A 14,792-nucleotide genomic window follows, 5' to 3' on the forward strand; every position below is an offset into this window, starting at 1 on the left:
GGAATACTTCCTATCCATTTCTTCTCGAAACGCACTCATTTGCTCCGCAACGGCGGCCGCAACTCCAGCGTTAAACTCCACGTCGTTCATCTCAATCCCATTTCCCGTTGCCATTCTAAGGAATGCAAAGCGATTAGACCACGAACGTATAAAGCACACACACAATACCGCCCCCATCTTGCTAAACACTCGCCGTACATCACTTGCTAGACACGATTTGCATCCGTAATAAGGTTTGCAAGTCCTTATTACGCACACACGCCGTATCGACTTGTTAGTACAACGACCGTCTCGCTCGATGTTATAAACAAACACAAACGAAATTCTACGCGATATAAACACACCCGAGAATTATCATCACAACACAATCATATATTAATAATATCCGCATTACTAATATAAACGTTAGTCAACCTATAAACAAGGCACTAACTAAACCCATTTCGACCCGTAATCCTACAAGTCCCGCAACAAATTAAGCACACACAAAAGTCTAAGTCTAGGCACCTATCTCAAGTCACCTAAATCCCTTAGACCATGCTCTGATACCACTTGTAACAACCCAACCCGTAATACAAACGATCACGCGGAAATATCAAAAAAAAATTTTTTTTGCTGGAACAGCATATGGCGCGGCTCGCCATATGGCCGCGCGGCGCGCCAAACTGGCCTGTCCAAAAAGTCATGAAATGCGAAAATGTTTGACCACTTCCCGACGTGTTTAGACAAAACGCTTTTCACAACCTATTCATATATGAAAAACTAACACGTTCCATTCATAAAATAAGTTTTACGAGGCCGAACCCACATCGGCCGTTTTACGACTTTCATACGAAAATACAAGTTTTCAATCACATGATTTGTAATACAAAATAAAGACCGAGCATGGCGATTGGGGATAAGCTACCCAATCCTAATTAATCCAAAAGCAAGCCTTCTAAAGCTACTACGCGAGCCACTAGTTCTCACGCTTACCCGAGCCACCGCATTCAAGCAAATCTATAAAAATGTAAACAACGAGAGGGTAAGCTAACGCTTAGTGAGTGAGAATATAGTACATACATATATATGCATAAAATGGACACGCCACACAAATAATCAAAATACCGCATACCGGAGCATCCAAGCATAAAGGCAAGCTAAGCTAAGCATACCGTATAATCACTAAGCAACAAGCTAAAGATATCCACAAAATATAATTTCACCAACGATGATGTGAACAACGCCAAATAAGCTACACCCGGAGGGTTAGCTACATCACAACAATACGTCAATATATATATATATATATATATATATATATATATATATATATATATATATATATATATATATATATATATATATATATATATATATATATATATATATATACACAACAATATATAAACGCCCAAGGTTAACCAATCGTAAAAAGGAATGGTACTCAAATTTCCCATCGGTGTTCATAAAACCGTTAGTGTACAACACATATATCACTAACCCTTGGACAACACATATCCGTTTATAAAATCGTTAGTGTACAACACATATAACACTAAATTGGACAACACATATCCATTCATAAATCATTAGTGTACAACACATATAACACTGAATTGGACAACATATATCCATTCATAAAACCGTTAGTGTACAACGCATATATCACTAACTTGGACAACACATATCCATACAATAAACCGTTAGCATACAACACATATATCGCTAACTCGGACCACATACATCCGTTCATAAAGGCCGTTAGTGTACAACGACATATATCACTAACTTGGACAACACATATCCGTTCCTACAAATAAATACATTATATACATACATGTATACTTATTCCACTCACAACCACGTGTGATAACGTACACCCAAAGTGTGTACTTCGCCAAAGGTGGTCAACCAAAATGCACAACTGTGCCAATTGGACCCATACACAAGTCCATCAAATCCACCTATATGTGAAGTGAGCTCTATAGCCGAGAATCACTTCACCCGACCCGCACCCATCCTACACATACATATGCACATAGGATATTAACACTCACCTTGAAGTCTTGATGGATGCCACCAAATAATCCGCAATCGCCGATGGAATGTACCTATTCCATTTATCACATAACAAGTAACACAATTAGGGTGGATATACAAATCAACCCAAATTGACTACTAGTGCAATTTCGACCCAAATGCACTTCCAAGCACAAAATCACGCCCAAACTAACCAATAATCACTTACACAAGTGAGAATGGTCCTAATATGCCAATCAAACCCAAACATAGGTGTTAAACACCTATCTTGCCCAAAATGACACTTAAACCCTAATTTGACCCATAAGAAGTCAATATCACGCCATTAGCAAGTTTTGACACTAAAACATATTTAACTTTGTTCTATGCTTCAACTTAATCCATTTTAAGTTTATAAACCTTATTAAATCGGCAATTGAGTCATAATCATCAACAAACCCTAATTTTGACTCTAGTCAAAATTAGTCAACCATAAGAACCCTAATGGTTTCCAAAACACCAATAATCACTAACACTAGTGATTATACACCATTTACAAGTCTTAAACATGGTTAAATCATTAACCAACCCAAAACCAGCCAAATATCAAAGTAGCAAGTTTCCATAAACCCTCTTCATCAACCAAATGGGTTTTACAACAACAATCTCAAACCCTAACTTGAATATCAAATCTAACAAATGAAATTCGGAGTTAGGACTTACCAATACTACCAAAACGTAGCTAGGAGCGAGATGAACAACTTTAAAACCCGAGCTTTGGCTAGAATTCGACTCCTCCTTCTCCAAATCAAGCTCTCTCACTCTAGAACTCTTCCTCTCTCTCTAAATATGGATGAGAGTGTTTGTGTGGGTGAGAAATGAGCTCCAATGGAGTTCTAGATCAGTTTTGGTGACCCTAAACCGATCCTAAATGAAAAGACCAAAGTACCCCTCATTTAAACCTTTTAAAAAGGCTGAAAATTGCATCAGACGGGATCGGCGCGCCGCGCCAAAATGTGGAGCGCCGCTCCAACCTACAGGTCAGTTTTCATAAACTTGTTTTGGTCATAACTTTTTGACCGTAGCTCCGTTTTCGATGAATCAAATATCGTTAGAAACGTAATAAGATTTCCTTTCCAATGATAAGGCTTTGAAACATCAACACAAACTTTATTTGGGGTTGAAAAGATACGTACACCCTTTGTCACCTCAGACACGTCCAGTTTCCCTCGACGTTCGATCAAGCAACACGTACATGCGTCGTACACTTCATACACGCATCGTACACCATAAATACATTATGTACAATAAATATTTGGGTCTTACAATGTATATACACAATAATTAAACAATTAAACAATTAAATCAAGTTATGACGTTCGTGAATCGTCGGAATAAAAGGGTGACCAAAAGCTTGTGTAAAACTCTTTCCAAAGGTTCAAGATTTATTAAAATTCATTGCTTATCAAGTCGGAATTATATAAAGATTAAGTTTAAATTTGGTCGAAAATTTCCGGGTCGTCACAAAGATACTCAAACTAAAACTAAAGAAACTTTTGATTTTCCGTCATTTGAGTTAAAATGTCAATGTAACCGCCACTTGTGTCGTCAGGTATCGAGTTCGAGTCTCACCTGAAAATTTCGTAATAATTTGCTTTACAGTTGGTTATGGAGCCCTCTGGAGGCATCGCTGTATGAGCATGTCCTATGACAGCTTGTTTGGTAGAACATCTTTTTTTTTAACAGCAAACAAACTTTATTATATATTGAAAATAAAGACATTTGCAAGCGACATGTTCTATCAAAACGAGAAAATTACAACTATAAAAACGATAAAACAAGATCTAACAGCTAAAAAAACGAAAGATATAAGCCCACCGGTATCGTAGGAAAACGCCTTAGTCCGTTCATTATCATTAAGGAGAAGATTTTACTTGAGAAGACAAGCTGAGATGGAAACGAAGCACAGTGTTGGAAATTCAACGACAAAGCACCCCGAACCATCCCAATTTCTCCCCTCCAAAATGACTACTTCGGGAGTAGGGCAAAAAACCTACTCCGGGAACATCGTTGACACGTGGAACGGATATGATCAGGTGATGAGAACTCCATTGATGATTCCCGTCAGTTACTCCAATCTCGCTGTTAAAAGAACATTTATTTATATAAGAACGAAGCGTTCCCAGGTGTCGAAGAGAAGAGATGTAATAATTGAGGTTTTGAATAAGGATACTTATTTTAACAAAATTACGGCATGAGTCTCTAATATTTGCTCAAATTTTCATGGATGAACTTAAAGTAGTATTTGTTGTTGATGTATATGACCCTAATGTTTAAAAACGTTGCATCCTAAAGATAACATACGTCAGTTCCCAACGTTAGTCTACTTCACGTGCACACAAGGACTGTTTAGTCTTTTCACGTGAGCAATCTATTATTAAAATAGATTTACTTCATTCCTTTTCATTTGTAACCCTGATTTGGGAATCAATTTAGGGTTCTAAAAAAACTAGCAACAAAAGAATTACGTTTACAAATTAAAACGAACGAAGTAAATCTGTTTCAATAAACAACTACCATAAAAAGACTAAACAATCTTTGAGAAAGCACGAGGCACTGGATATGTGAAGTTTTTTTAACATGTTATCCTCGACCAGTAATCTATCCATATATCTGAATTTGAAAGGAATAAAAAGAATTCATAAAAAACAAAATGCAACAATATTTATCAGTGTAACAAGGGCAACAAGTAAGTTTAGTTTTTTTTTTTTTTTTTAAATAAAAAATAAAAGTTGAGTCACCAAGTAAAAACGCTTTATAAATAAAAGAGTTTTTCTAATGGTAGCCCTTATGGCTATCCTTAAGGGTATAACTTCCAACTAAATTTTAGTAACTGCTCCTATATTCAACTGTTTAATTTATTTGCAAAATTTTTGACATAAAACTGCAACCCACGTTCATATATATCATAAAAAGTCAATGCATTTATCTTCCATTATTTTAGCAGAAAACATTAAATTCACTTAATTATACGATGTACACAATTAAATTAATTAGTAAATTAGAGATGTATTACTTGAAAAGGAGGGAGTATTACTACTTTCATTTCATTGAAGCCAGACTTTACTGCATCCACATCTAAATGGATAAAGTAAGGCTACTTTTTGATTTTAAACTCGAAGACACAATTTATGTTCCTTATATTTTTCACTTGAAAAGACCAACAATAATTCAATAAGAATACCAACATAATTACATAAACAGATACTCCCTACTAATTGTTAAAACAACAGGAAGACATACAATAATTGTTAAAACCCAAGACTTTCGTAATTCGTACAAACCTTGCACATGCTTATTATTCTCCAAATTATACTTTTTAACTATTAGAAACCAATTGTGCTCAAACTCTTCGACCGAATTCATCCTATAGAGGATATAAAAATCATGACACCAATTTTGATATTCGGTACGAAGAAGTGCAGTAAACCAACAACTGAATTTAGAAGAGATATGCCATATGCAATAGCTATGTTTTGTAGTTGGCATTTCAATCGCAATTGCTTCAGACATCCACCTATCTTGATCCGTGATGATTGTTTTTGATGGCTTTTTCATTGTAGTTACAAAAGTCTGCATATATAATATAAGTTAGTAAGAAAACATAACGTATAAATTACATATGTATGTTAAAGATATACCTTCATTAACCACCTAAATGTATTTGTGGTCTCGTTCCGAAGAAGTGCACTTCCGAACAATACGGTCTTGCCATAATTATTAACTCCAACAAAAAGTGCACAAGGCATCTCATAGGCATTAACTTTGTAAGTGGTATCAAATACAACTACATCACCATACTTTTCATACCATTCATAACTTTGTGGATGACACCAAAACAAGTTTTCTAACCTCTTTTCTGCATCTAACGTGTAAACATACTGAAAATTCTTATCTTGTAGTTTTGAATTTTCCATGTACTCAATTAGGTCCACTGCATCACTAGCTCCATGCAATCTACTCACTTTAGCAAATAAGTTATGAACATCTTTTTCAAGGAAAGAAAGATCTCCATGTTTTACTTGTTTTTGAAGCTCCATGACTCGAACTATTTGTTGAACTTTAAGTCCAGCTTCTTTGTATAACAATATCTGTTGTTCATCCTCGGGAGTGATAATACGGTTGACGGGAAGAAAACGCATTGCTTCCGGAGATAATAATTCATGATTATGTTCCTTCACGAATTTTGTAATATGCCATTCTTCGGGAAATATATCATAGCTTCTTTTAAAAGTAAGGCGCATATGAGCATTACATCCACATCTAATTGACTCTCTTTTTCTATGATGCTTTGATTTTAACTGTTTTTTCCCTCCACGATGACAGTAAATATCACGTCGTACTGTCCTATTTTTTTCTTCTGTCAGATCTATCTTTACGCACAACAAAACCGTTTTGCTTGGCACAACTTTCATACATAACAAATGCTTCTTGAAATGTAGAAAAGGTTTGCCCAACGAAAGGTTCGTTAATTTGTGATTGGCCAATGGATAATTCAACATCTTCATCGATAGGAGGAAGGTTTAAATCTAACATAGTATACCTGTGTTAAATATCATTAAGTGGATGCCAACAACTCATAACCCAAAAACTACCATTACAAAAATAAAGCAAGCCGTATCATACAGTAATTGAAAAGGAATAAAAGTTAAAAATAAAAAATGAAATGGATGAATGTAATGTATCAATCCATATGTAATTGCGAACAGTAATATACATATCCATATTAAAAAGTTAAAACTCATAATATACATTCCGTTTACATTAACATATATTAATCCATATGATACTATGCAAATCGAACTTTATTGAACTCAATTACCTCTTGAAAGTGAATGAAGAATGAAGTTGGTCTTGATTTTTAACTTATATACTTTGAGTTATCTGCAAATTGTGAATGAAAAAGTACAGACACGTTTTCTCCTTTTTGCTTTTAATAAAGGAAAAATGGGGGGAAATCCAATTGTTAAAAGCACTTTGACTAGAAACAGTTAACAAATACGTGTGTGATTTTATTATGATTTTCTATTTTCTATTTATTTATTGGTAGTTGGAAGTTAACCTTAAGGATAGCTCTAAAGGCTACAATTAGAAAAACTCTAAATAAAAAGTATTAGATGCCTAAAACACTCATACTTTTTGGGTAAACCCAAACAGTTACAGTAAAATCATATGCACCACTGCACCAGACATTTATCTATTGTTGGACTATAGTTTACAACTATCAATGAGTAAGGTGCAATTAACAATAACTGTCTGAGACGTCGACAATGACTTTGCAAGTATGTGCTCTGAACTAGAAATCGTTTAGATCAAAATTCACATATTATTAGGCCACGAAAAATAGGAAGATCATTAGGAATACGATTAGTACAAAGAATATTTTTATCATAAGCCACCGGTTGGATGAGATACCATTGAGGTACCTCATTAGTTGTCCTTGTGCCCCTTCTACATTTGCAAGTGTATCTTCCATGTTCTCATCGATCCTGTTGAACAATTAGTGAATTATTATATTATTATCACTCAAATTATTATTTATTGATGTGAGAACATTAAGAGGAACATAAACAGAAATATTAAGTTATATCAAGTAAGTTTAAAAGTCTATGAGAAGTATTAAGGTATTATATCAAGTAAGTTTGGTCCTCTATACTTTGTGCATCTTCCAAAGTGAAAATATTTTATACTTGATTTGAAAACAGTGGTATCCGAACTAACCTTATTGCAAGCTCTCCTTGTTGAGAAACCATGGTTGCCAATTGTGTGAAAATCGTGCCCAACTCATGAATGGTTGACTCAACGTTGTGAAGAGCCTCAGCTCGGCTCTGCATGTAAGTATCTTGTAATGGTACCATTTGTTGTTGCTGTTGATTTTGTTGCTGGTGTAATAATGGTTGAGATTCTCCATCTGCCTGCTTCCTAAAAGTCAAAAACATAACATAGGGGTTACTAAAAAAATTCCAAGGTTCTTGGTTAAGCTAACAAGACAATCAAGTATATAATATTTCTGAATGTAATGATCAACCCTCGTATGGTATTATCAACAATGTTTATTCTTTTAAAAAGGGGTAAATAAGAAACGCGAATATTTCTTATAAGTCATGTTTTATTGGACCAGATAAATAACTGTCGTCTAAACGACACATATGATCAGATTCACAATAATACAATAATACGCACAAAAAATCATCTTGTCCTTACGTGGGGAATAGATGAGATGAAGTTGAGGTGTTGTTAACCCATGGAGGAGGTGCAGTTATAGCATTAGCTGATGACTTGTTAGCTAAGGGGCGTTGTCGGGCAAATGGATTGGCAGCCTCTTTCGAATTACTTGCAGAAAACAGCTGTCTCCTATTTTCATGAACCTTCAAGTTCTGCAGTAACAATACCACAATTTTGACCAATGTAAGTCAAAATAAAAATGTTTATATCAAGAATTTAATTATGATTAAGGCTCTGACACTTTCAACGAATTTACTAATGATTGGATTTAGGGGTGTTCATCGGTTTGGTCAAAGCCGTTTAAACCGAAAATCAAATCGAAACCAATCCAAAAAAATCCAAACCGAATTTATAAAATGGTTTTCGAATCGAGCGAAACCGAAAACCGCATTAAAATTTGGTTTTTCGGTTCAGTTTTTGGTTTTGAAATTTCTGCATTTGGTTAACCGAAAACCGAATAAAAAACGAATTCAATTTCGATATTATTGAATAAATATATTTAGTTATTAATATTATTGTATATATGTGTTAGATATATAATTTGAGTAGATAATTTACCTTTTCAAGTCAAAGTTTGTTTACTCGGATTTGAAATCATATTTATATTATTAAATCATATATTTTTTAATTTCTTTATCTCCACATTAATTCTTATACATGTAAGCTATTCAAATCGATTTTCTCTAGGTTATTGAGTTTGTTTATAGTTTTTTTTTTTTTGACTTTTTTGCTCCGTTGGTCCTTCAATTATACACGAAATTGCAATCCGAGTCCCTCAAGTTTTTTTTTTTGGATTTTCAAGTCCTTAAAATTGCAAAATTTTGCAATCCGAGTCCCTCCGTCTAAATTGGCCGTTAACCTTTGACATGTGCCATGCATGTGAGGGTAAAATCGTCTTTACTTTTTTGCTTCGTTGGTCCTTCGTTTATACACAAAATTGCAATCCGAGTCCCTCAACTTTTTAATTCGAATTTTTATCTTTTTTTTAATCTTTAATTCATACTTTTTATCTTTGATTCGACTTTTTATCATCATCATCTCTCATCTTCTTCTTCTAACTTTCTCCGGCGCTTCGCATCGCCGTCAAGGAATGGGTAGGGTTTGTCGGATTTAAAACGCTTGTTAGTTCATGTTCTTCGTCATCTTGTTTGTTCACCGTCGTCATCATCTTCATCGAATCATCGTCAAATCATCATCGACAGATCTGAAGTTCATTCGGATTCGAAATCAGGAAGCAATTTTTTTCCTAGGTGGTTTATCCGTAAAATTTATTTTTATTCGATTTATCTAATACTTAAACAATTTCGGTATATAACTAAATAAAGAATAACAACAACAACAACAACAATACCCAATCCCGCATATGCGAGGTATGGGGGAGGTGAGATGTAAACAATCCTTCCTCTATCCTAGAATAGAGGAGAAGTCGTTTCTCTATCCACGAGTCGAGAAAAATTCTCTACCCACATGAAGAGAAAGTCATCCCTCTCCCTACCCCAGAGTAGAGAGATTGCTTCCGTGCGGACCTCCGGCCTCTATATAAAAAAATAAAAAAAATTAATAATAATAATAATAATAAAATAAAATAAAATAAAAATAAAAAAAATAAAAAAAATAAAAAAATAGAAATAAATAAGGATAAATAAATAAATAAAAAGTAAAAGTAGAAAAGATACGCCATGAAAATGGTAGAAATCAAATTTTCATGGGTATTTAAACCTGCCTGAAAAATTAATTTAGGCTCTAAGCGGCATTCAAGACGCCACAAAATCGACGCTTGTTGTTGCCTCGAATAGTAGAGCCAAAAGACCTTGCAAACAAAACTCGAGAGGCATGCCAGGTGGGAGTTGTTGCGCACGCAAAGAGCCAACCACCTAGAACAAAACCAAACACCACTCATGCACTTTTACGGTAGACATCCCCGAAGCCACACAACTAAAAGAAAACCAACGAAGCTCAAAAGCAAAGAAGGTCGTCCTCCGTCCTAATAGCCCCAAGATGCACCGAACGATGCGAGACGCACTCACACACACACCCCACCCCCACCCACCCTCCCACACCCATGAAAATTTGTAGTAGCGGCGGCGGCGGCGGCGATGCTTGTCGGTGATGCTTCTGACTCCAAGGTTTTCCCTAAACACACCATTTGGAATCATATTTAACATGGTTTTACCAGACGTCCACCTAAATAAAGAATAAATATTCCAAATAATATATAAATTATATTTTCGATTCTAATAATTATTATAAGTTAATTACATTCTGTAAAAATTTATTTTTACTGTTTTAAAGGTTTACAACAATTTATATAGATTTTTCATTATATATATACTAGCCGATTTAATAATAAATACATAATAATTATTTAATTGATCAAATAAATTTATAAAAATTATGTTTTCATCAGATCTATTATATTACAAATTTTCATCAGTTAATGATAATAAAAATCGATTTTTAACTATTTATTCTGAATTTATCCTAGTTTCGGTTAATAAATAATAATAATAATTAATAAATTGTAATATAATTATATAAATTAAATTTTGATCAGAAAAATACTTATAAATATGTTATTAAACTGATATAAAACTTTGATAAATTAATTCTCAATATTTGTAATTATTAACTAATAACTAAACCGTATAGATATAATATTGTTAAATTTTAATTTTTAATTTTTAATTGTTAATAAATACAAATTCGACTTTAAAAATTATAAAAATAATTTTTCATCAGATTTTGATACAAAATACTAATTGTAAACCATTAATATAAAAAGTATGAATTAAAGAAGAAAAAAAAAAGATAAAAATTCGAATTAAAAAGTTGAGGGACTCGGATTGCAATTTTATGTATAAACGAAGGACTAACGAAGCAAAAAAGTCGAAGAAAAGAGTAAAAAGACGATTTTACCCTCACATGCATGGCACATGTCAAAGGCTAACGGCCAATTTAGATGGAAGTTAGACGGAGGGACTCGGATTGCAAAATTTTGCAATTTTAAGGACTCGAAAATCCAAAAAAAAAAACTTGAGGGACTCGGATTGCAATTTTGTGTATAATTGAACGACCAACGGAACAAAAAAGTCTTCTTTTTTTTAAAAAGTAAACCATTTTCATTAAAACCAAGAGATCACCTCTGCATCTTCCTTTAAGAAAAAGGGGATGCTACATGAAGTTACAACAGGATTCTAACGACTATATCTACAAATAAACGAAATTAACACGAAATTAGATTCAGTCCTATTTACTATCCATGATCACGATTCAATGTAATATAATATTTTATAAGTTAATATAAAGACACTAATATAAACTTATTGTATATTGTAAATTTGTATATATACGTTCGATTATATATATTAGTTTAGTATGATATATTTTTGTTCATCTCGCAAGGAAAAATTAAAAAATTGATATTGAAAGTTGAATTGGTTTTAACCGAAACCAAACCGAAAACCGAATTTGAATTCGGTTTGGTTTTGGTTTCGGTTTTGATATCTAAATTCGGTTTTGGTTTGGTTTTCGGTTTTGATTTTAACAGTGTGAAAACCGAATAATCTGAAAAACCGAAAACCTAACCGATGAACACCCCTAATTGGATTGATGTGGGTTATGGCTGCCTGTTTGATCTCTAGCAGGTCAAAACTATCTTAAAAGAAGATGAGTTGAACAAGAAAAGTATCAACATGTGCATTTTACAGCATTACCTCCAAAATCATTTTATTTATAAACATACATCATAGTATCATAGTCATAGTATTACTATTATAAGAAAGCACAAATATTATAATCATATGGATATGTATAATTTTGAAAATTAACATGCTTGGGTGAACCCAACCGTTAATTTCGTTTTAGTAAAACATTCCATTCTGCCACCACTAGTTTTTAAAACAATTAGACGTGATATGCAAGAAATCTATACCTCTGTTCTCATAGTAAGGACTTCCTTGAACTCCTTTGTGGCCCCCATCAGGCGATTCTTCAGATTATCAACAACTGTAGCTGAGTGTGTAGTTGTGTCACTGGAGATATTTTCACTTTCATTCTGTGAATTGCAAACAACCTGCAAATCCACTACATCTGCATTAAGAGCAGTAATGTCCTGCTTGATGACAGCTGTCAATTCTTGAATCTCCACTGTTGGATCGTCAAAAACAGATGTCCTTTTTGCCACTGGAAGAACAAAAGGAGATCAGGTCATATTTTTGCTTCTGATTTAATGATTTTATACACTAAGATAATGGAGATTAACTTCGAGAAAAGCAACATCCATATAAACATACTATTCTATATTCTACTATGTGGCTTGATGAGAGAGACTGTTTTCATCACAAATAATTAAGTTATACATGACTGAGTTTCTATAAACGTAGATATATATACTGATAACGGTTAACCCTGACACACAGATACCAAATATCTTGCTATTTATTCTGCTATATGGCCACCAAAAACATAAGTGTAATCATATTCATATTGACAGAAAAACATCAGGCAATATATCCTATAATTATTTATCTTTTGAAATGACACAGCCTAATAGACTAATAGTTGACATTGGGTTATGTTAGGCTAGGTTAAACATGGATTGTAATAATTACAAATATTTCCTTCTGATTACATAATGAAACTCTGATAAAAAAGAATCTTGATGAGACTACGTAGAATTCATTCCGTAACGGCTAGTAATAAGGGTTTCTAATCGTAATACCACTACAAACAAATCCCAGTGTTAGTGTCTCCTACAATAGTGTCTCCTACAATGAAAGATCAATACGCTCCAAAGAAAACAGTACATAATAATTCATAAACACGTCATGTTCGCCGAGAGAATTAATTGAAAGGTCAAGGTTAGATAAGTAACACCTTTAACAACGCTAATTGATACATAAAGACGTGATAGTTCAAACATGATATCTACACTAACCAAATAATTATATGTTCGCTACAAAGTCATCATCATGCACTGTGACAAAACGACAATCATCATTTGAACTCTTCATCAAGTCGTCTTACGTGATATTCATTCATCTTAAGCACTATTTGTATTAATGTAGGCCAAACGAATCATCCAAATCCTACAACTTTGTTTTCGAGTCTAATGAAACAAATTGATCAATAGCTTCAGAATTTAGTAGTTACAATCAGACAGCTTAACATGTTACTTTAACCCTTACATATTCGAACGTCTATAGATATCAGTACTTCTAGATTGATACATAAGTAAACATTCAAAATCATGGCTAATCAGGCATTATATAACTCACATTTTGCAAGTTTAGCTAGCTTCTGTGACGTATGATGAATTCTATATCCAATATTTGAAGCTCTTTCATTGAATTTAGTCTGAAACGCAGCTTTCGAAACCCTAACTCCACCGTTAGTCGCCGTCACCACACCGTTAACCGACGGTAACGATTTCCGTAGCCTTTCAGTTATGCTAGAAAATTCATTTGTTCGATCTCTATACGACGAACCTTGCGCCAATTTCATATTCATCGTATATAATTGTTGATTGATGTATAATAATGTCTGTATGTATATGTATTGGTTCGAATAAAAGGGGGATTTGATTCTAGGTGAGTGATTTCAGGGAGAATTGGAAATAGCTATAATTAGTATATATGAAATTCGCTGATTGTGATGTTTGACTGTTAATTGAATTGAATTGAATTAAAAACCCTAGAATGATCTGAATTTTATTTTTATATTTCTTATAAAAAAAAAAGTTCAGATCTCTAATAAATTGATCTGTATTTGTATTGTAAAAACGTTGTAGATCCGGATAGATGGAAACCGACAAGTAATTCTCTCCGTGTATTTGAATGTTGCGGGTCTTCTTTTCACCCGAGGCTACCAAATAATTTTGAGATTATATTATATATTGGTAGACATCTAATTCAAAAGGTTTATTCTGGCGGAGAAACCCTGACTCCGTGTGACTATGTCACTCATACCACCCACCCCGCTAGGGCTAAATAAGCCGTGTAAAGCACCTCCCCCTCAATACCGAACAGGAAGTTGCAGGCCGAGAATCGAACCTGCACCTATCTGTATTCAATAAGGCCCTCCTGTGGGCCCAGGGATCATAAGTGACGGGTACCACTGAAGCACTGCTACATCTAATTTGCGTTCTGTATTTTCATCAAAAAATTTAAGATTATAACCAGTGAAATGACTCGTGAAATTACGGGTTTGTTTAAACGATACAGTATAATGATATGTTTTACGTATTAAGTGAACGTAAACGCTAAAATCATTTAGTTTAATTACCCGTGGAACCACAGAGTCTGACTAAAAAACTTATCAGCTGAACATTTCATCAAACACTTAAAATCCATATTGAACAATCCATATCCAATCATAAGAAATAATATTGGTTGTCATTTTATTTTAAAATTATAATATAAATTTAAATTTAGTTTCAGCTTTTATACCTTCTTGTACTTAATTCAAAATAATTAATTAAAATAATTCAAAATTATTTAATTTTATTT

The 14,792-nt window shown here is 33.6% G+C and overlaps 2 protein-coding genes across 2 annotated transcripts; both read right to left on the reverse strand.

Annotated features, from left to right (window-relative positions):
* Positions 1–5,253: 5,253 nt before the first annotated feature.
* Positions 5,254–6,569, reverse strand: LOC139843133 (protein FAR1-RELATED SEQUENCE 11-like). The gene is made up of 2 exons (XM_071833206.1): positions 5,703–6,569; positions 5,254–5,634 (listed from the first exon to the last, which is right to left on the reverse strand). The coding sequence occupies exons 1-2, from the start codon at positions 6,567–6,569 to the stop codon at positions 5,254–5,256; spliced, it is 1,248 nt and encodes a 415-aa protein (XP_071689307.1).
* A 598-nt stretch (positions 6,570–7,167) lies between these two features.
* Positions 7,168–14,050, reverse strand: LOC139904255 (syntaxin-32-like). The gene is made up of 5 exons (XM_071886201.1): positions 13,563–14,050; positions 12,218–12,468; positions 8,266–8,438; positions 7,783–7,983; positions 7,168–7,550 (listed from the first exon to the last, which is right to left on the reverse strand). The coding sequence occupies exons 1-5, from the start codon at positions 13,792–13,794 to the stop codon at positions 7,391–7,393; spliced, it is 1,017 nt and encodes a 338-aa protein (XP_071742302.1). The 5' UTR covers positions 13,795–14,050; the 3' UTR covers positions 7,168–7,390.
* Positions 14,051–14,792: the final 742 nt, after the last annotated feature.

This window comes from Rutidosis leptorrhynchoides, chromosome 4, assembly GCF_046630445.1.
Source record: "Rutidosis leptorrhynchoides isolate AG116_Rl617_1_P2 chromosome 4, CSIRO_AGI_Rlap_v1, whole genome shotgun sequence".
Classification (NCBI taxonomy): Eukaryota; Viridiplantae; Streptophyta; class Magnoliopsida; order Asterales; family Asteraceae; genus Rutidosis; species Rutidosis leptorrhynchoides.